Source organism: Nilaparvata lugens, chromosome X, assembly GCF_014356525.2.
Source record: "Nilaparvata lugens isolate BPH chromosome X, ASM1435652v1, whole genome shotgun sequence".
Taxonomy (NCBI): domain Eukaryota; kingdom Metazoa; phylum Arthropoda; class Insecta; order Hemiptera; family Delphacidae; genus Nilaparvata; species Nilaparvata lugens.
The window spans coordinates 47,837,051-47,859,442 of NC_052518.1; the positions used below are offsets into that span (position 1 = coordinate 47,837,051).

Consider the following 22,392-nt stretch of genomic DNA (forward strand, 5'->3'; position numbering starts at 1 on the left):
TTTTTTTTTTGAGGGCATAAATCTTGATAAAATAGATCCTAACCAAAAAAGTGGAGGGTGCTCATCATATTATTGTGGATTGATAATAAAAATATGGATAGAGAATAGTTTTGTCATGTTAAGTAACGTTTGTGCTGGATAAACACAATGAGTTGGATAACACACTAATATCATGTTTTCAATGAGATACCATGACTGTTGATGAAATATTTCTAATTCAAAATTAAAATAAAGTTGAAATCTTAGAATGGAGACAACAGTTCTCAGGATAGTGAAATGCTGATTAATGTTTCATGAATATTTTTTTTATGAAAGGAATTGATGTATGGATGAATTTCTATAGAGGCAGCTAATAGTTTTTTTTCATATATGTTTGCATTGTGTAGTTGATTGTTATATTATCATTATAATCTCCAACTAAATGAACCCAAGCGAAAAAGGGGATTGAATTTTTAGTAATATATACTTTATATGTGTTAGATTATTAAGCTGTCAGGATAGAGGTTTATTGCTGTGTAAGATTTCTCTTTGTTTTCATTGATTGATTATAGTTTGTAATTTCTTGTCGTTGAAATAAACAATGAATAGATTTTTATTTCAAGAGAACATAATAAAAGTATAAATATATATATGATTCAAAAAATTGTTGATTCAGCATTAAAAATATAGTACGGTATGCTTCAAAAATAGAGATATGTAACTTAGTATATTGTATGAAAGATAGCATTCTTTATTGGTACCTCAAAATTACTTTTTCATTTATTGATTATGAGTTAAGACTCTATTTGTCCATAATATTATACTATTATCCTTATTGAGTAAGATTTGTTATGTTATCTCAGTTCTTAGCAGTGGAATTGACTCTTTTTATTAATTTCTCCAGTAATGATTGTATCCCTCTGAACAATTAGTTGATTTATTTTCATGTGTTTGAGCGCAAGTAGTTGAAATATTCTTTGATAACAAATTTACTAATCTTTTACATATTTTTTCATCCATTTCTTAAATGACTAGAAAATTACATACTACAAATTAAAATTTGAGTGAATCATAATCATTTTTCACATGAAAGTCTGTAAGCTATTAAAAATTGTAATTAAAATTGAAAATGTTTGATAAGTTTTTAAATCATTTATGATTTGAATTTCAATTGTAATTAAATTTTTTGTTCGGATGGAGGGGAATTTGTAATGTTACACATTTCAAAATAGGTGCTCAAAATAGATTATGATTCAAAATAGGCGCTCATACCCATTATTGATAATAAATTATAAATGAATAAATTATAATTAAATAAATCTGTTTCAAATTTAGAAATAATGTTTCTGTTTAAATTTAGAAATAATATATTATTATTATATAATCTTTTATGAACCTAAGAGGAACAGACATGAATTTTAGAGGTTATGAGAAACAGGAAGAAATACGTTTTGATTTTGAGATGTACATGTTTTTGTGGACTTTTGCTTTGTGAATAAATCTGTTTCAAACAAAGATAAAATGGTGAGTTTTCTTTTATATATTTAGTGATGTGATGTGTGTTGTGTCAGATGAAAAAGGACACAGTGCAATATATATAGTGATATCAGAGTATGGAGGAATTCCTTTTCTTTTCATATTATCCTTAAAATGCAAAATTTCAAAAAACGTTGTGTATAAATCGACGCGCAGTTGAAAAAGGAATATTCCTGCCAAATCTCATCAAATTCTATCAACGCTTTTGGCCGTAATGGCGATACAGACAGACAAAAGAAAATCCGAGTTAAAACATAGACATACTCACTGTTTGATCAAATGTCTATGTTTATTTATTGGAATGATACATATTGTATCATATGGATGATAGGAATAAATCAATTGAATCGGCTTGTTGATTCTAAATGCAAAGAAAACATTTTAAAATATGAAAACGTCAATTTTATTACATAAAAATGTCAAGTTTCAACATATTATTACAAATAAAGGACATTTGTGCACACTGCTAATCTTCACATTGTGGTATTTAACAACATCAAGTGTACCAGTATCAGTGTACACAAATATAAAATAATCGATGGGTAAAGAATATAATGGAAACCAAGTTCAAAGAAGTTAGCAAACTGTTTGAAATATATCAATTTTGAACGGAAACCGTATATAACATTTATATAATATTATTCGCTATAATAATTTTATTGTTAAATGAATAGCAGCAGCAGCAGCAGCAGTGATGACACTGACCAAACTACTTTGTACTAACTTTCCATACATTACAATCATATTTTGAAACATGACATAAACAGTAAATAAGCAAACATGTTATTCAACGTTTTATTTTGACTAAATTTATATTTATTAACAGCACATAATAATATTTCATTAATAACCATTTTTCTAATTAGCATTTTAACAATAATCATCATATTATTACACTCTAAACTTTGTTTTGAATAACAAACCTCGATCGGTTTCTTCATATTTTTTATAATAAGGCAATATATATTTTCAAATATATAATAATAATAACCTTAAACCCTTTTCCCAGACTGCTACTCACAGTGCAGTAGCATGAGCCACTCCGAGATGGCTTCTAACTACTATTATTATTATTTTCTCTATAAAACTCAACTTCTTGTGAAGCTCTGAACTGAGGCTAAGACAGAGACAATCAGGTCAGTTAGGGAAAATTCAGGTAAGGTACCTACTAATACATAACAAGTACATATTATATATTCCAAGATGAACATGAGAACTAGAAATTGGTCTTTTCCTTTTTGAGAAAAAAATCATTCGAGAAAGTCTATAAGATACCATAACATAAAGGTAAGTAAGACACGAATACAATCATAGTAGGAATCAGTCGAAAATGCGTGATTCATGATATGGAACCATATGATTTATTAGAATGTGAATGTCTTGTTCTGAAGTAATAAAGATATAGGATTTGATGGAAATTATTGAAAGGGTATGGGTGTTTTGAAAATTACTTCCTGAAGACTCCTGATAAGTCAGGTATTCAAAAAATTCACTTCGGTTTCTACTTTAATAGATTTGGAGACAGAATAGAACTCTTCACAGACTTAAGCTTAAAATACAATTTATTATGAGCCAACTTGATAGATATTTCAACAGTTATGTAGTCTATGTATAATTGACCTTTTCAATGCTTTGATTCGCCTAACAAAGTAAATAAGGAATAAATGTTAGAATAGAATTATTAACTTGTATATGATTCCATACATGTCACTGTTGAGTTTTTGCATTTCGCACCATTCAGGATTAAGCTATATGGTACTTTGAAAGTACGTGTAACACTTCCAACACGCATCTCCAATTCTTAATCAAACAATTAGATGTTACCAATTGGAGCAGTCAGCACTTATTTTGTTATCACACATTGCATATAAACGTGAAACAAATCAAACTAGATAATAATGATGTAGACATATAGATTAACAAAGATGATGATTTAGATGACAAAAATGGAGTTAAAAAACTTTATAAATTGCGTTTAATGATTTAAAATTAGAATTAATATAATATATTATCTATATCAGGATGATGATATAGATAACAATGACAAAAATTGACTTAAAAAAACAAATAATAACAATATAAGCTTTAATTGCGTTAAATAATGTCAAATAAAAATGTTTTTTTTTCAATGTTGAAAGAATTAACATTTATAGATTTGAATTTTTTGGAAACGAAATACAAAAACTCACTGCTTAATATCATACTATAGTATTTCAGCCGGTAAAAATAAGTAAATGATTGAATGAAGATGAGGCTTTCACAGAAAATATCTGAAGAAATCATAGGACATTCTCTATTTTGAGAGATAGAAGATAGAGAATAAATTACATGAATGAATCTTTCTCTTCCTAGAAAATGAATTACATTTATATTATTGCAATACTTCGTATAAAACTATTTCAGATATTTCTTTTATAATCAAGACAGAACGTGAGATGATAAATGAATATTTACATGGAAAACAAATCAATTAAACATTATAAATATGTAAAAAAATATCAAATATAGGTATTTTCTACAAATTTATGAATGATTGAAAAATAATAACCGGCTAGTTATTTATTTAAGGCGGGCGATCTCCAAGACCTAAATGTGATTCTTGAAGCAAATGAGATGTTCAAGGTTGTTGATAATCATTAATCAAAGTTGGCCAGATTTAAGAGAATCGTGTTTACTGAGCAAAGCTGTTTGATCTGTCCCTGGGCCCTGGCTATTTTTCCTTCATTAGAAAGGCACTCAAAAATAGTACACTTCGCCCCATTCAATCGTGTTACATGTATATGTAAATGTAAATTTTATTCATTATATTATTCAAAGACAAAATTTAGCACACTGCAACTTGATACAACAAATATGCGTTTCATCACACACATTCACACACACACACTCACGTATGCTATCCACTACTGTATCTATATGCACATACCTCATTATGGTGTGCTTATATCAATGTTTCGTGATACAGTACTCACTTATTAATATTTTGATAACATAAATTCACAAATAAAATAAAAAATGAAATCCAGTCGAATGTCGTCAGTTGCTATTTTAAATGCCGGTAAACTAAAATTTGAGAGAAATCAGTTATCTTGGTGAATAATACCGTACATAGGCCTACTAATATTCTATTTCACACACTGGCAACATTTACACGTCGGATGCACTCTAATTAACTAACACTCATTCACACGACCTACAGATATGGTTCAGTGAAGCTTTGTAACGTCAATAAAAAAACATTCTCTTATCTAGCCTTTCTGTATATCCTTCTCAATAAATTTAAAAAAATAATAATTTTATATCCTTTTAATTATTTATATCACAAGCTTACTTACGGCACTATTATAACATTTCCAAGCACTTCATGTTGAAGATGATTAACACAAACTTTGAGAAATTCAAAGACGAAGAGACTTTTACTAATACAAACGTTCAAAACCATCTTAAGTTTATTATTTCCATTCAACACGAAAATGTCATAAAATATTATTCTCAATTTCTATCTTGGGTGGATACAACTTCTAATTTTGAAATAAAAACAATTTTGCTTCTATAGATAGAGCGGAAAAATTAAGATTGAGTTCATTCAGTTCGTTGAATCACTGTGTATCTCATATTATCTACATGAATTTTCTAATCGAACTACAAAACGTACAAATCTTTCAATTCCAATCGATAATGCACACTTCAAAAATTTTTAATTTAATATTTTCGCACAAACTTATATTTTTTCATAGGAATTGAGAAATCTTTATAATATATATTCTTAGTAATTTCAAATCTATATTTACTTGCATATAATTTATTATATGAAAATACTAATAGTTTCGTGAGAGGCCTTACAGCCAGCTTATAATTAATATGGACTTGTTGGAAATTTAATGTTAATAATAACTTTACAAATTCAGAATTCGTCAGAGCTCTTATCAAAGTGTGTCCTTCATAAAATATGAACAAGAAATTATTAACTTTCTAAATTTAGTTGTAGCAAAAATTATGATCAATCTGTTCATCAATCCACCTAATTTTTAATTTAAGAATAAATTCATAATAAAAAATATTGAAACGATAACTGTGAAATTAAAATTTCAGAAATATGACGAAAATTACGATGAATGCATTGGACTTGAGCTGCTGGGGTAGAGAGTGCTATTAGCCGTCCATGTCGATTCAATACTATCATTATTTACATGTTGTTTGATTCACTTCTTATCGTGCAATTTCTATAAATCGACACAGACCTAATCACAGCTTCAACAATTACGCTTTCAATTAAACACTAATACAGAAATAGAAAACTTAACATAAATTCTTATTGTTGTTTATCATTCATAATCGATCAATAACTCTTTCTTGTTCAGAAATAATCAACAAATGTTAGTATTACCCTTACCCCTCATCCAAGTTTCTGTTCAAACTTAAACTTACAAAATACAATAACAATTAAATTAAAACTATTTTAAACAATATGCAAAGATAAATTTCAACACTGTAGTGTTTGGCATTGTGTCAAAAAAATAACAGAAAATGTTGTTTGTTCATTTTTCTCTTTCTTAAACTTTTAGTACAATAAATCAAACGTTTCCAGTCCCTACTGCAGTCCAGTAGATCACTTTTGTCTTAAAGAAAAGTGTAGCTGGAAACTGAGACGAACTCGAGAGCCTTTACTATCAGCACAGGCTGCTCAGCTGGTCTGCTTCTAGTACCACGACACCTGCAAATAAACAAATAATACTTTTATGAAAAATACTGTATATTATTATGTAATCAAGGAGTGTACAAGTATTATGTACAGTGAACATAAGAAATAATGTTTTTGTTTTCTAAATCGATCTAATATACCAAATTATATTAATAAGGTTTGCAAAAGAATATCCTAAAGATGGCAACTGTGAGTATTAATGCATGGTTGAAGGCGATTTGTGAACTTTTGCCTCAATGCAACATAATTTTGTCGAGCAGAAAGTTCCTGAGATCGATGGACTGCTGCTCTCACCCTCTGCACATTTTATGGCTTTCTAATGAATTTTCAAGAAACATCTGTTCTTGTTGTACTACGAGTCTCCTCCAAGTACTATACCCAGGACTGAATTGTGTTAACATTAATAACTGCGATGTTGGGTGGAAAGGAAAGTTAAACTGTCGACGGAAAGCTTACTACTAAAGCTACCACGTTCCAACCAATACACGCTCCAACTACACCAGATGTTGACTACTAAAATGGGATTAAATAATAGTCAATGAAAACCAGGTGAGTAAAGAACCTCAGGCAAGTCATTTTGTAGCTCTAAGCAGTCTGTCAGCATGATTAGTCTCAAGCAGACGCCATTCCAGCGTTATTGTACTATATTGATGCTATATTTAATGCAGAAGTGACTATTATTTCAAACTTTTTTCAAATTCAAATTCAAAAACTTTATTGTTTCTTCCAAAACCAATACATTCAAAAATTTCACTTGAACAGCAAAAATACAAGAAACCAATCACCTGCAAGGAAAATCCTGTGCGCAAGTGTGAGTTGCCAATATTACATTAACAAAAAATAATAAGAAATTCAATATCATAATATTAAATGAAAAGAGATGAAGAAGTGAGAAGAAGGAGAAAGGGAAAGAGAAAGAAAAAGAAAGAGATGTAAGAGTTCCAGCAAAACATACCTTGATAGAGAAAGATAATATGATTTAATCAAAAATTTTATCCTCTATTCTAGTGGTTATTATCCATTCAATAGATCTTCTTTTGAACAATTTATCGGATCTACCATTGATATGTTCAATGAGGTAATCTGGAATGTTGTTAATCAATTTTATTTGCTATGTAAAAGTATTGTCTTCTGCAAACATTGAGATCCATTCTTATGTTTCCAAATCTCTTTCTGGAAGGACGCAAATTGAGATTTGTATCACGGAAAAGAGAAAGATGTCTATTATTTTTAATGGAAATTATTAGGTTTTTGATATAAAGTTGACGGACTGTTAATACCTTAAACTCATTGAACAAATATTTAGTTGGATACAGACGAGGTTTACCTAGGATAGTTTTAATTAGGTGCTTTTGAATAATAAAAAGTTTGTTAAAATGAGCATTCAAAGCACCTCCCCAAGCCCGAATACCGTATTGTAATACCGATTGTGCATATGAGTAGTATATCAGCTTTGTTATGTTTACATTGGTCAGTTGTTTGATTTGATAAAATTTGTAAATAAGAAATCTTAGTTTTTTACACATGTTATCTATATGGGTGTTCCATCTTAGATAGGGATCAATTGTTACACCTAAATATTTAACATTATCTTTTTTATTTATTTTCGGACAAGAACATAGGTTTTCACTGTTGCAATTTAGTAAATGGATTTTGATGGTATTGAGTGACTGTGGTTGAGTTGATGGGTTTGGGGAGAAAGTAATGAAAACGCTTTTATCTGTGTTTAGAGTTAGAAGATGTTCATCCAGCCAAGAATGTACCACCCTCAAACCATTCTCAGCTGTGATTTTCATGTTCTCCCATGTGCGATCTGTGAAAACCAAAGCGGTGTCATCTGCAAATGATATGATGTTACAATTTCTTATTTTTAATTTAAGTAGATCATTTATGTAAATTTGAAACAGTATAGGAGACAGAACTGTTCCCTGTGGAAGACCATACTCGGAGAGCTTCTTAATACTAGTTTTATTATTAATCGTGAGTATTTAAAACCTATCAGACAGGTAGGAATGGAATAATCTTAGCGGCAACCCCCTAATTCCTAGATGTTCCATTTTTTTCAAGAGCCTGGACTGAGAGATAGTATCAAAGGCTTTGGCCAGGTCTAGAAAAGTTGATGGCGTTTTATTTTTGTTATTGAAGTTATCTGTTACCAATTCCAAAAGTTTGGATATGGCATCTTCTGTTGATTTTCCAGATTGAAAACCATACTGATTGACATTAATAATTTTGAATTTGTCCAAATAACTCACTAATCTATTTTTTAATAATTTATCTACAACTTTCGCTAGATTATTAAGTAAACTAATTGGTCGGTAATTGGTAGGATTAGTTGGATCACCTGATTTATGAATAGGAACGATTTTAGCTACTTTGAATTGTTTTGGAAAATAGCCAATTTGAAAGCATTTATTAATTATTTTTTTCAAAGGTTCAGTGATAAATGAAGAAATTTTTTTGAGACAAGTAGAAGTTAGGGTGTCCATACCGGGAGAAGAACTAGCTTTTAAGGAATTTAGGGTGTGGAATATTTCATTTTCATCTGTATTGGATAGAAAGAAGGAATTATATGAAGGAACTGTAGAGTCAATATGGGTATGTTGTCTGTCGCTGACAGGGCTATTATTTATCAATTCATCTGCATACAATTGTCCTATATGAGCAAAATGATGGTCCAGAATTTCAGAATCTATGTTAGGCATACCTGTTTTACGTTTGGTATTCAATGAATCATTTATGCATTCCCATGTTTTTTTAGAATTTCCTCTACACTGATTTAATTTGTTATTGTAGTAGTCATACTTGCATTGCTTAATCATGTTATTTAAAGTGTTTCTATAATTAATATATTGGGTTTTGAGAATTATATTGAAAGGTTGTTTTTTTAGTAATTGATGCATGCGGTCACGATTTCTCATGGAAGTAATAAGACCAGTTGTAATCCAGGGTTTAAGAGGTTTCATTTTGTGTGATAAAGCTTTGATGTAAGTAACTTTCTTTATTTCAGTTGTTAGTTTATTAACAAAGAGATCCACGGCATCATCAACATCCGAATCAATTAGGGAATCTACATCAGACCAGTTGTAATTATTCAAATTTGTAGCTATTTCTCTGAAATTAATCGATTCTTTATAATTCCTCATTGTCAATTATGGTTTCTTCACAGTCTCTTCTATACCCAAACTCAAACAGATTATGAAATGATCAGTTATACTTGTTTTAATTATTGCGCCAATAGAATTATTAATATAATTTGAAGAATTTCTGTAGAAAATATGATCTAAGCAAGATTGTGAGCCATTAACTACTCGTGTAGGTTTATTTATGTATGATTTAAAGCCGTTAGATGAAAGTAAGTTGAAGTATTCATTGACAACGTTTGAGTTACGGTTTAAATCTATGTTTAAATCACCAGTTATAATTATGTTTTGTTTTTTAATCCCATTCAGGTAATCAATACATTCATTTAAACTATTGATAAAAATATTTAAATCCGAAGAAGGTGATCTGTAAATAGCTACTATGGTTAATTCAATATTATAATTCAGTAAGGACATATCGAGTATTGAAGAGTTAGCTTCAAGTATTTCAAAGTTTATAAGATTGATTTTATGCATATTCCTACTAAAGACACAGATACCGTCACATTTATTAAGTTTGCCAGGTGCGCTATGAACAGAATAATCATTAAGATTGTAATTAAAGTTGTTTTCATCACTCCAGGTTTCACCAAGGACGATAATGTCAAATTCAGTTATACAATTTTGTATAATATAAGAAAATTCATCAAAATTCTTATTCATGCTTCTGATGTTCATATGACAAAAATTGAAAAGATTTATATTTAATTCATCGATGTAGTTATGAGGATTAAAATCGAAAACATTATCAATCTCAAGAGTTTCGTAAGACTCCTGTAATAATTCATTATCAAAGTTGTTTACCAATACCATAGATGAAAGGTACGAAGGAAAAGAGGTCAGAGAGATTAGTTTAGATAGAGAAAAAATAGAAGATAAAAATAGAAACTAGAAGTGTTCATAAAAGTGAGAAGGGTAGAGTTTATGAAAGAAATACAGCGTTCAGTTATCTCGTTCACACATATCGTCACATTTTCAGCAATTCACTTGAAACCTCTGTTGGAGACAGTTACTTGAAAACTATGTTTATCCTATTCGAATGGTTTAAGGTCATCTTCACTCGAAATTCGTTTCACTGGAGAGTCTTGCTGTTTTCGAATTAGAATCTTCGTGTCTTTAACCCATACGTATGCCAATTTATTGTTCTTTTTCAGATCTTTAGCTTTATTTAATAGAAATTTATTGTAAGCAGTGAGATGATCATTTAGGAAGATGTTACTAGGTGGGAGATTGCAGTTCAGGTCGCTAGTTTTCAGGTGTCCTTTTGCCTTTGCCGCACTTTTCCAATTCATTTTAGCCGATCTGGAAGTAAAGCGCACTATTACATTTGTTTTGTTTTTAGCAGAGGGAACCCTATGAGCAATCGAAATATGGTCCCTTATGAATGGAGTGTCAATTGCTTTGGCAACGGATTCAAGCAAAGTGTACACGTTTTCGTTTTTCGTTTCCGGAATCCCTACAATCTCCAAATTGTCCCCAAAAACTACACCAATAGGGTTGACAACCAGTCGCTTATACCCTCAATACAGTATCTTCAATAAATCTTCAAATCTTATTATATTAAAGCTTCTTATTATATTAAAGCTGCAAAATACAAAAAATTACGAAAAATTCTCAGCCAATACGGCTAATTTTATCGGAGAACCAACCTCGAAATCAGTTAGAGAACACACTGGAGGCTATGGGAAAACCTCCAAATCACCAAAATTCCACCCCCTGGCACCCCTAGAGCCCCCCAAATTTTTTCGACACATTTAAATAAGCCTCGCACAGAAAATTCCATAGAAGCTTTTTTGTTAAGCTCCCGGAGATAAGCCTATGTCCATAGCTCGATTCCGATCAAATTCAAATGGTGACCCGGGAATTTAAGTTTTCATCGAAAATTTGAAGTTTTCCCAAATACCAAAAATTCTCAGCCAAAACTATGAGTTCACTGTGAAAACTGAACACCAAATCTGTTGCATACTACACTGGAGGCTACGGGAAAACCTCCAGAACTTTTATTTTTTTTCCCCCAGCACCCCTGGCCAGCCCCAAATATTTGGGACACATTTAAATTTGTTTCCCACAAAAAAATTATAAGAAGCTTTTTGTTCAGCTCGCCAATTCAAGTGTAAACCTTAGTTAATTTCCAACCAAATTCAAATGGCGACCCAGTAAATTGAGTTTTCATCTGAAACTGTGTGAGAGAGAGAGAGAGATCTTTGTAACGTGTCACGCCTTTCCTGGCATCATTCCAAGTTGTTTACTGAGCAGCAGCTGTGATCTATTATATTGAAGAAGAAGAAGAAGAAGAAGAAGAAGAAGAAGAAGAAGAAGAAGAAGAAGAAGAAGAAGAAGAATCTACTAGACTCACTGAGTCCATAGAAGTTTGAGTTTTGTTTCTACAACCAAAAATAATAATACTTTTTGTAAAAAAGCTAAAAGTTTCTCTGTCCAAGAATCAACAATGTGAAGACCCAGAGCGATTTCTCCTATTCTACGGTTTTTAGCAAACCATTCTGGTTCATTGTGGACGACCACTCTACCTAATATTTACTACCTAGCTTACTCTACCTAACCTACCCCCAACACCCCCAACCTAACTAACCTGCCCTCCCTCGTACAGTCGTAAAAGGCAATCGCGCGGGCGACGCCCGCCTCCCAGCCGGAGCGCGAAGCGCGGAGGCTGCCACACAACACTATACAGTCGTAAAAGACAATGTTTCGGGCGAAGCCCGCATCCCAGCTTGAGCGCGAAGCGCAGAGGCTGCTATCCAACCCTATATAGTCATAAAAGGCGATTGGGCGGGCGCAGCCCGCCTCCCAGTTGGAGCGCGAAGCGCGGAGGCTGCTACCCAACACTATACAGTCATAAAATTTGTTTTGTTTTGTTTGTTTTGTATATAAATGATCTACCGTCGTCTGTTTCAAATGACTGTGATATTACATTGTATGCTGACGACACAACTCTGTTACTCCATGGAAATAGTATTGAGCAGCCGGAGCTGAAAGCCAATTTCTGTTCAAATGAGATTGTGCAGTTTCATAGTGAATGTGCTCTCTCCGTTAATCCCGACAAGAGCCTTGCTATACAATTTCATTTAAGGAGAATATTTTCTTTCGAGCCTGTAGTCATGATAGGGGATAATGCTATTAAAAATGCTAATGCAGTAAATTTACTTGGTTTGACTGTAGACGAAAGATTGTCATGGAATGAGCATGCTGATAAAGTAGCTGGTAAGATTAGCAGGGGTCTCTTTGTATTACGGTATATGGTAAGATTTGTGAATAGAGATATTGCTAGGTGTGTGTACTTCTCTCTCATTTACACTCACCTGGTATATGGCGTAGAACTTTGGGGGAGTACGTCTGGTTTAAACTGTCAGAAATTATTCATTTTACAAAAACGTGCAGTGAGGTACTTGGCAAACCTGGATTACAATCAATCGTGCAGGAATGCATTCAAAGAACTACAATCACTCACTTTTCCATGTATTTACATTTACAGAGTAGTATTATACATTGCTAATGAGATTAAATCATTGAAAAAGAATTGTGATGTTCATGGTTATTCTACTCGTGGCAATGGGGACCCATTTGTTAATCACCACAGATTGAGATTCTCTGACAAAAGTCCTAGTGTAATTGGTTTGAGACTGTTTAAAAAGTTACCAAAATGTTTATATGCCCCATCAATACATTTTAAAAGAGAACTCTATGCATACTTAGTAAATAGGGCTTACTATAGTGTAGATGAATTTCTGAATGATGACACTTGAACTCTGCTGTTGTATTATAAATGTATTCTTACCATTGTTATATGCTTAAATTTTTTATTTTACATTGTTATTCTGTCTATTTTTATGTTTCGACTTGGCCTGTATGTTCTTTTTGGCTCAATAAAAAATGAATTTGAATTTGAAAAGACGATTGGGCGGGCGAAGCTCGCCTCCCAGCCTGAGCGCGAAGCGCGGAGGCTGCTACCCAACACTATACAGTCATAAAAGACGATTGGGCGGGCGAAGCCCGCCTCCCAGCCTGAGCACGAAGCGCGGAGGCTGCTACCCAACACTATACAGTCATAAAAGACGATTGGGTGGGCGAAGCCCGCCTCCCAGCCGGAGCGCGAAGCGCGGAGGCTGCTATCCCACCCTACTGGGGGTGCAGGGGGCGAAGCCCCCTACCGAGCGCAAAGCGCGAGTATTGTTTATTTCTATAGGGTAAGTGATTAGGAATGAGAAATAATCGGAATCAACAAAACTCATAAGGTACCTATGGCATTAAAGTGTTTTGTAAAATAATTTTTCAATTATGATAATACAGAAAATTCATGAATAACTTCAAAAAGTATTCGACCAAACTGTGATCGATATATATATATATATATATATATATATTACATTTGAGTGTTTCGCGGATGGATATATTATATGTAAAAGAATTAACCGGGTACATCCGTTTGTTTTGACTTACTTGAGTCTGACGTTTCGTCGCCATCGCAGACGACATCTTCTGAGTGTGGATCTCGACGCCACCCTCAGAAGATGTCGTCTGCGATGGCGACGAAACGTCAGACTCAAGTAAGTCAAAACAAACGGATGTACCCGGTTAATTCTTTTACATATATATATATATATATATATTATATATATATATATCTAGGAATTATACAATCTGTATGTGTGGGTTTTCTATAAATGCTAAAATCATGTTTGTTATCTTTCATACTAATCGTTAAATCAAGAAAATTATTTCATGTTCTTGAGCTTCCATCGTAAATTTTATAGAAGGTGATATTGAATTTAAATATAATTCAAAATCTTCATGTGTTTTATCTTCATTATTATACAGACATATTATATCATCAACATATCTGTGCCAATAAATAATATTTTTCTTTAGAGGATTATTATCATTCATTATTTTAGATTTTTCTAAATTGTTCATGTATATGTTAGACAAATAACCTGATAAAGGAGATCCCATTGCCAAACCTTCCTTTTGTTTGTAATTTTTCTCATTGAATTTGAAATAATTTTGATCTACACATACTGTTGTCAATGCTATTAGATCTTCTATTTCATCATTATTTATATTATTATCTATCAAATTTTATATATATATTTATATGGTTAATGATCAGTGAAGATTGGTCCGCCCCGGACCAAGAAGCTGTCGCCCAAGGAGAATGTGATCATCCTGAAGCCAGCAAAAATAAATGGAACGGAAAAGGAACAAAGCGGAAAAATTCGAGAAACAATAAAGAAGAACATGGGAAAATTTCTTAAAAAACTTTAGGCCGATTTTTAAAATAGGACCGAAAAACAGAAACACTGGGTAGTGGAGTGCACTGGTGAATTAAGAAAAGAATTTATTAACAAATCGCGGATTGGTATTGATTGGAGGGTGTGCCGAGTTGGAGACTATGTTGCTGTCTCTCGTTGCTTCAAGTGCCAAAAAATTGGACATATCAGTAAGCATTGCACTCAAGCACAAAACACCTGTGCTCACTGTTCCACTACAGGACATGATGTTAAAGAGTGCCCTAATAGAGACAAAAAGCCCTCATGTCTAAAATGGCCGCAATGATAAAAAAGCTTTCGATCACAAAGTAGGTGACAGAGATTGCCCTTTCTATCAAAAAGCGTTACAACAAATAATTGATAGAACTGATTATGGAATCTGAAAGAAAAATATTCAATATACTGAGGATAAATAAAAATAATAGTGATAGTAAAATCAAGCAATCAACCCAACACAAAATGATGACTTTAAATTCCATCCTTAACAAAATTGATAGTTTGTACGTAACAACTAATACTGATAAAAGTAAGATAAGTCTGGTTTATAATTTTGGTGAGAGGGTTGATGTTATGATATCTTTTACAAAAATAGGAAATAATATTAAAACATCCAAAGGACTCTCTCTCTGTTTAGAAATAAAAAATATTTCTCTCTTGAAGAATGGAATTACCTGAATGTGTTACGAGATTCTAATTGTATAAGAGTTTTGTTTTCTGATAAAAACATTCCTATTTTCATATTAAATGATGGTGAAAATGGGGTACTTATTGATCTTTTGAATAGAATAAATGATTGGAGTAAATTCAATTACCCTCTGATTATAGGAATTGATTCTTTTAACAATCTTGGTGAAACTTATTTTGATATTCCTGCCACTGAACTTTTGAGTACAGTCATAGGAGCTGGAGATTTGGAGTTTATTTTTTATTATCGAGGTTATTGTGAAATTAATTTTCTTAATATACCTAAGCTATCTGATAGTCCGGGAGTTGAGTACCCTGTAGGATTCTTTAAAGGTAATAATAAACGTGAAGCATTCATGAAGCATATGATTGAATTACGGACCCTACTTCAAAACACTGATAACGAAAATGCTAAAATATATAAAAATATTCTTCTTAGGATCACACATAGAAACATATTAATATCAGGTGATGAACTAATAAGCGTCCTGAATAACAATATGAGCATCTATGATAATAATTTGAAAAGATTCCTATTCAATATAAACTCTAATTACCGAATGGGATATTGCTTGGAGCAGGGTGGAAGTTACGTAGAATTTCAAGAGGATACTTTAAAATTCTCTACTTAAGAACGATATGTTTCAGTCACACGTAATACTACACTTATGCTGAATAGCGAATTAATAAAAACTATAAATAGAATAACTCTTCATGAGTGTAAACTTCCTAAAATAAAGTGGTATGACGGTGTTCCCGGCTGTGGTAAATCTTACTTTATAGTCTCGCATCATGAGCCTGGCAAGGATCTAGTACTCACTCAAACACGGGCAGGTATTAAAGCAATCCGTGAAACTGTCATTGAAAGGTATGGTCGAAAACATTGTAATCGTCTTAAGCTTGATTACAGGACAGTTGGCTCATATATAATAAATCATAATCAGAATAAAACATACGATAGAGTTTTTATTGATGAAGCTCTACTTATGCATGCGGGTTACATCGGTTTTATTGCTAACTTGAGTAAGGCCTCAGAAATAATTGTAGTTGGTGACGCAAACCAAATACCCTATATTGAGAGAAGTAATTATGCCACAAGATGGCATAAAATTTCAGAATTCTGCGAACCTTTTACAAAGCAAACGGTAACTCGTAGATGTCCTATCGATGTTTGTTTTGTCCTTTCCACTGTCTATGAAAATATTACGACGCTTAATGAAAGAGCTATCTCAATTCTGCCTACTTACAGAAATGGGGAATACCATCTGATACAACCCGACACTTTGATGTTAACATTCACCCAAGAGGAAAAACTTATGGTGGGTGATACTATAAAGTGGAGAGAGGATGTTGCACTTCACACAATCCATGAAGCACAAGGGCTAACTCATAAAAATGTTAGACTATTCTAATCAGAATTAATTACAAGGAGAATGAAATCTATAACAGCATGCCCCATGCGATTGTCGCTTTGTCTAGACACACTGAAACTTTCAGGTATTTAACAACCAGTCTAGTAGATGATGCTGTGGACAAACTAATTAAGAAACTTAAATTCATAGATAGTGAGGGGCTTGTTAAATGGAACAAGGAAAAGAGAAGTGGACCTGATGATATAAGTTATGAGTGAAACTGAAGAAGTTCTGAATATTTTAGAAACAGAAAATGAAACAGATGTAATCGACGATTATTTGAACTCTCACTTTCACGAGGACAGAAATAAAGATTCTGAGTGTTTCAATATTATGTCTATGAATATGCGTAGTTTGAATGCTAATTTCGATCAGTTTATTTGCTGCCTCAATGAATTGAAAACTGATATTCACATTATAATATTAACGGAGACCTGGTTGACTGCAGATATGCCGTTCATTTTCAACATTCCTGGATATACGGCAATAAATAAGTACACTAAACAGAATAAATGTGATGGATTATGCATGTACATAAAAGATTGTATAAGATTCAATGAAGTTTCACTCGATATTACTGATGCCAATGTAGTTAGTGCTGACTTAAGAATTGATGATTTTATTGTGAAGGTGATTGGGGTTTATAGATCACCAAGTAATCAAAATATTGATAATTTTCTTAATAGTCTGAGTAATGAAATCAGTAAAATTCCTAATGGAATAAATGTATGTGTGGCGGGAGACATGAATATAATAATACACATTCAACTAGTGTTCCTGTTCAAGATTATCTGCATATTTTCAATAGTAAGTCTTACATAAGTCTTACATAACTGGTGATACCAGAGTAACAACCACAACAAATTCTTGCATTGACCACATTTTTTATAAAAATTCAGACAACCATTCTATGTCCATTAAAGGAGCTATATTTAGGACAACCATAACTGACCACTACGCGGTTGTACTGAACTTGGTGAAGGTTCCTATCAATAAGGATAATAGAAACGTATTGATAAACACATTAACTAGAACCAACTATCATGCACTATTGGAACGCATAAGGAATGAAGATTGGGAAGAAATCTATACCGTGAATGGAAGCATTGACACTATTATGGATAAATTTGTCGATCGTTTGACCAGTCTCATCAATCAATGCAGGAAGGTAAAAGAGATAGCTAACAGACTTCGTCCCCTGAAGCCCTGGATATCTGAAGGCATCATAAGATCAATAACCACGCGGGACAAAATGCATTCTAGACTCAGAAGAGATCCTAATAACAATATCTTAAAGAATGATTATAAAGTTTATCGTAATGGTTTGAATAAAATCATAAATCATGCAAAGGAAGTCTACTATAAAGGGAAAATTGAAAATTGTAATAACAACAGCATGAAGTTGTGGAAGTGCATAAACTAAGTTATAGGTGAGGACAGTATCAAGGACAAGAGTACTGAACTTGATGCTCACTCCCTCAACAATTATTTCACAAATGTGGGTAAATTACAAGCTCAAACTATCAATATCCCTGATAATACTGGTGATCGATTTCCTGCAATACAGATCGATAACACGTTTTTTATGAGACCAACGTGCCCAGTTGAGGTTGAGGCAACTATTAAAAATCTAAAGAACAACTGCAGTCCTGGTATTGATAGTCTAGGTAATATTACACTGAAGAAAATAGCCAATTTTATATCTCAACCTTTCGCTTTCATTTTTAATAGATGCTTTGAGGAGGGATATTTTCCCGAGCACCTCAAATCAGCCAAAATAATACCTCTATTCAAACAAGGTGGCCCGACTAATTATAGTAGCCCTGTAATTATAGACCGATTAGTCTTATCAGCAACCTTGCTAAAATAATGGAGAAACTAATAAAGTCAAGAGTTGTTTCTTTCTTGAATCTTAACAAAATAATCAACAAGAACCAATTCGGTTTCCAAAATGGTAAAAGTACATCTGACGCTCTAATAAAATTCGTCAATACTTTATCTGATAAAATAAACTCCAATAAGAAAACTATTGCGGTCTTCCTGGATATACGCAAAGCTTTTGATACAATACCTCATAATAATTTGTTCAATAAACTGGAGTCCTATGGTTTCAGAGGAGTCTCGCTTAAATTGTTCAAAAGCTATCTGAGTAATAGAACCCAGTCCCTAACCATAAATGATCAATCTAGCTGTAACTAACTTAACTTCTTATGGTCTCCCTCAAGGTACTGTACTTTCTCCCATCCTTTTCATACTCTATGTAAATGACTTTTTAAATTTAAGACTTCTAAACTCAACTGTGATATCCTTTGCTGATGATACTGCAGCTATTTTTCACGGTAATTCATGGAATGAAGTTCATACCATAGCTGAAAATAATATGCTTTTAATTAAGAAGTGGTTAGATAAGAATACCTTAAGTTTAAATATTGAAAAAACGAATTACATAACTTTCTCTGCAAATAGAGTAGGGCAGCCCAACGAGAATCAAGATTTGAGACTCCATTCTCAGTGCAATTTAAACTTGGTAATTGTGATTGTCCCACCATTAAAAAAGTCAATAATACTAAGAACTTGGGAATCATAATTGATGAAAACCTTAAATGGGATGTTCATATTAAATACATATGTAGAAAAATTGGATATTTATCTTTTAAATTATACCAAGTTAACAGAATTCTTAATAAGAACCACCTGAAAATGATGTATCATGCTCTAGTCAAGTCAATTCTGCAGTATGGCATAGTTGTTTGGGGAGGCTGTTTCAACTGTCATATTGCTGAATTATTTGTAGCACAAAAACTGATAATTAAAACTATATTAAGCAAACCCAGGCTCTATCCAACGGATATGGTTTTTAGTGATTTTGAGGTCATGACTATACGTTAATTATACATAAAAACCGTAATTGAGTACTTAATAAAATATAGATCCGATTTTCCTCTCACAATAAACTCTACACTTAATTATTATAATCTAAGGGCCACTGCTAACAAATATGTAAACTATAACACTAATATTGAATGTATAAGGAGGCAGTTAATTTACATAGGTACTAAAATAATAAACCTCATTCCAAATCACTTTCTCATGGACAATAAGATCAGCGGAAAAATTAAACTGGATATAATAAACTGGACATACAGTAATTTCTTCTTCCATTTAGATATATGACTCGAGATTTCTGCTCCAGCATTGTTTTTTCATTTTTCAGTGGACTCGCTTACCTTTATTTTGAGTACCTATTCCTCTGTTTTCTTCCTTCCCCCCATTTCACCCTTACCTTTTTCCCTCATTACTTCTCTTCTTTGCCGGCCTATTACATGGGCAACCATAGTTGGCTAGGTATCTTCCTCTCTTTTTTTCTCTTCTCCAAAACACACCCAACCACAAAGCCCATGGTTTTTTATATTTGTAACATTTTATTGTGTTTTATTTGTTTCATAATTCTTTGTAATTTTGTTTTGTCTTGTTTTGTGTGTTTTTAATAATAATAAATTGAATAAATTGAATATTGGAATAATAATATTGCCAGTTTCCTGCTATAGAATTTTTATAATGTTGTTCTATTTTCCAGTGTCTGTTCCCAGTGCTCATTTTATCTTGATAAGTTTTCTGTTATAAACATAGAAATTATTCCAGTTTGTGCGAACTTATCTTTCTTGTTGTTCATACTTAGCTGAATCTTGATAGGCCATTTCTATAATACATTGTATCATTTTTTTAATTATTTTTACTTGAAGACCAACATCAACTTATCACAGATCTAATATTTGTTAAAGAGTTACAATTTTTCATGAAATGTAGAATAAGAGAGGATTTAAGATGGTGCTAGATCCCGCGGCTTGTAGACGAAACTAAAACATTACTACTTGGAGTTGTTCGGTAGAAAGTTGAATAAGGTGACCGCAATAATTTGAACAGAACAAGCTTCGCTTGGCACTGGCAGTTTAATTTACTTTGATGTTTTCTTCAGTATACTCACGTTGCTCAGCTGTCCACTGAAAACAGTTCCTTGTGGAGAGCAGGGAATTCGAGATGAGGTGTTGATCTCTTGAATTTAGCCAAAGCCTCCATGTGTAGCACACTCAGCTCCCTGCAAAGTAAACAGATACCAGTATGACTAACCTTTCAATAAAATCATAGAGTTATTAATAAAATAAATAAATAAATCATTTAATTTGTTCAACATAATGTTACACAAATGAGTTGCAAAAATAAATGAAAAAAATAACATAGAAATAAACAATAACGCTAATATTAGAGGTTGCAATAAAACATATTAAATTCGAAAAATAACAAGCAATCAATAATGTGGATTCAAGTACAAGCTACACCATATCATCCAGTTGAAATATTGTTCGTCTTATCCGAATAGCTTCATTGGTATAAAAATAGATATCATTTATTTTATCTCTGTTTAGATTCGACAAGAGAATCAAAACTTTATCTTCGTCCTGAACAATGTTAACAGAGTATTTGGCCAGATAACGTCGCCGGATATCATTGTACATGGGACATCTAATAAGAAAGTGAAACAGACTCTCCTCCTCTTGAAAATTACATAGAGAGCATAAGATAGTACAATCAAAAAAGGTGCCACTTCCATCCATAAACAAACACATACTCATCTGCGTTGCCATCCGCAATTGTGTTATGCATCTGACTCTAGAAAATGACATGATACATCCTAGCTGCTCCCCTAAAATGAAATTTGGATTTAAAACTATGTAACCAGGAAAAGATCTGGACTCTATTGCTTTACTTATATCTGCCATATACAAAGCTCTTGCATGTTTCCTAATAATATAGGTAGTCACTTTCTTTCTCCAATATAGTGAAATCTACATTTAAAAAGTATCTTAAGTCAGCAAGAGACATTTGTTCTTTCATTAGATTAATCCAGTTGTTTCTATTCTCATTTATTCTATTATCGTTAGTGCTTAAGTCTAACAGTTTATTCATAAACATTTTTGGATATCTATGAGATGGCATTTTCAAAACGTTGATATAAAAATTCAATGCTTGACGAAAAATATTATATGTGACAACCTCAACCTCCCAGTTTCAAGTCTTAAAGCAAAGCTAGGTGTGTACTTATTCAATATTAGAAGTCTCTTAAAAAACTGTAACTGTGCCTTCTCTATCAAATCCAGATATCCTAGAGCCCAGATTTCAGAGCCGTATAGGACAGCGGGCAGCACCGTAGCCTCATACAATTTCATTTTACTGTCCCAAGACTCAGACTTAGCTTTACCCAGAACTCCCATGACACAAGCGATCACACTCTTTGCCTTACTCAGAACTAATTTACAAAAATTTACAAACCGACCTGAACTACTAAATTCTACTCCCAAATATTTATATTTATTAGTAACTTCTATTTTTTCCCCTTGATAACTGAAATTCAAATTTCCTCTTAACCTGCCTCTATGAAATGGAACAATTTTAGTCTTATCTGTATTAACCTTCAATCCTAGCTCATTGCAATATTCAGATAGACAACTTAGTTTATTTCTCACATCAGGAACGCTGTCAGCCAGAATAACTATGTCGTCTGCGTAGAGCAACATTAATATATCATTATGTTCATTTATTCTGGTACCGCGAAAACCCTTTCCTCTGAAATAAGAGTCCATATCTGATATGTA

The 22,392-nt window shown here is 32.4% G+C and overlaps 1 protein-coding gene across 14 annotated transcripts in view; it reads right to left on the reverse strand.

Moving 5' to 3' along the window:
* Positions 1 to 1,894: 1,894 nt before the first annotated feature.
* Positions 1,895 to 22,392, reverse strand: part of LOC111054728 (probable nuclear hormone receptor HR3) — a 269,988-nt gene continuing 249,490 nt past the window's right edge. For all 14 annotated transcript variants that reach the window (XM_039441259.1, XM_039441255.1, XM_039441263.1 and 11 more), the window contains 2 exons: positions 20,727 to 20,837; positions 1,895 to 6,229 (listed from right to left, as the gene is read on the reverse strand). In XM_039441259.1, coding sequence (XP_039297193.1) covers positions 20,732 to 20,837 — 106 coding nt within the window. In that variant the 3' untranslated portion in view covers positions 1,895 to 6,229; positions 20,727 to 20,731. The remainder of the gene's footprint in view (positions 6,230 to 20,726; positions 20,838 to 22,392) is intronic.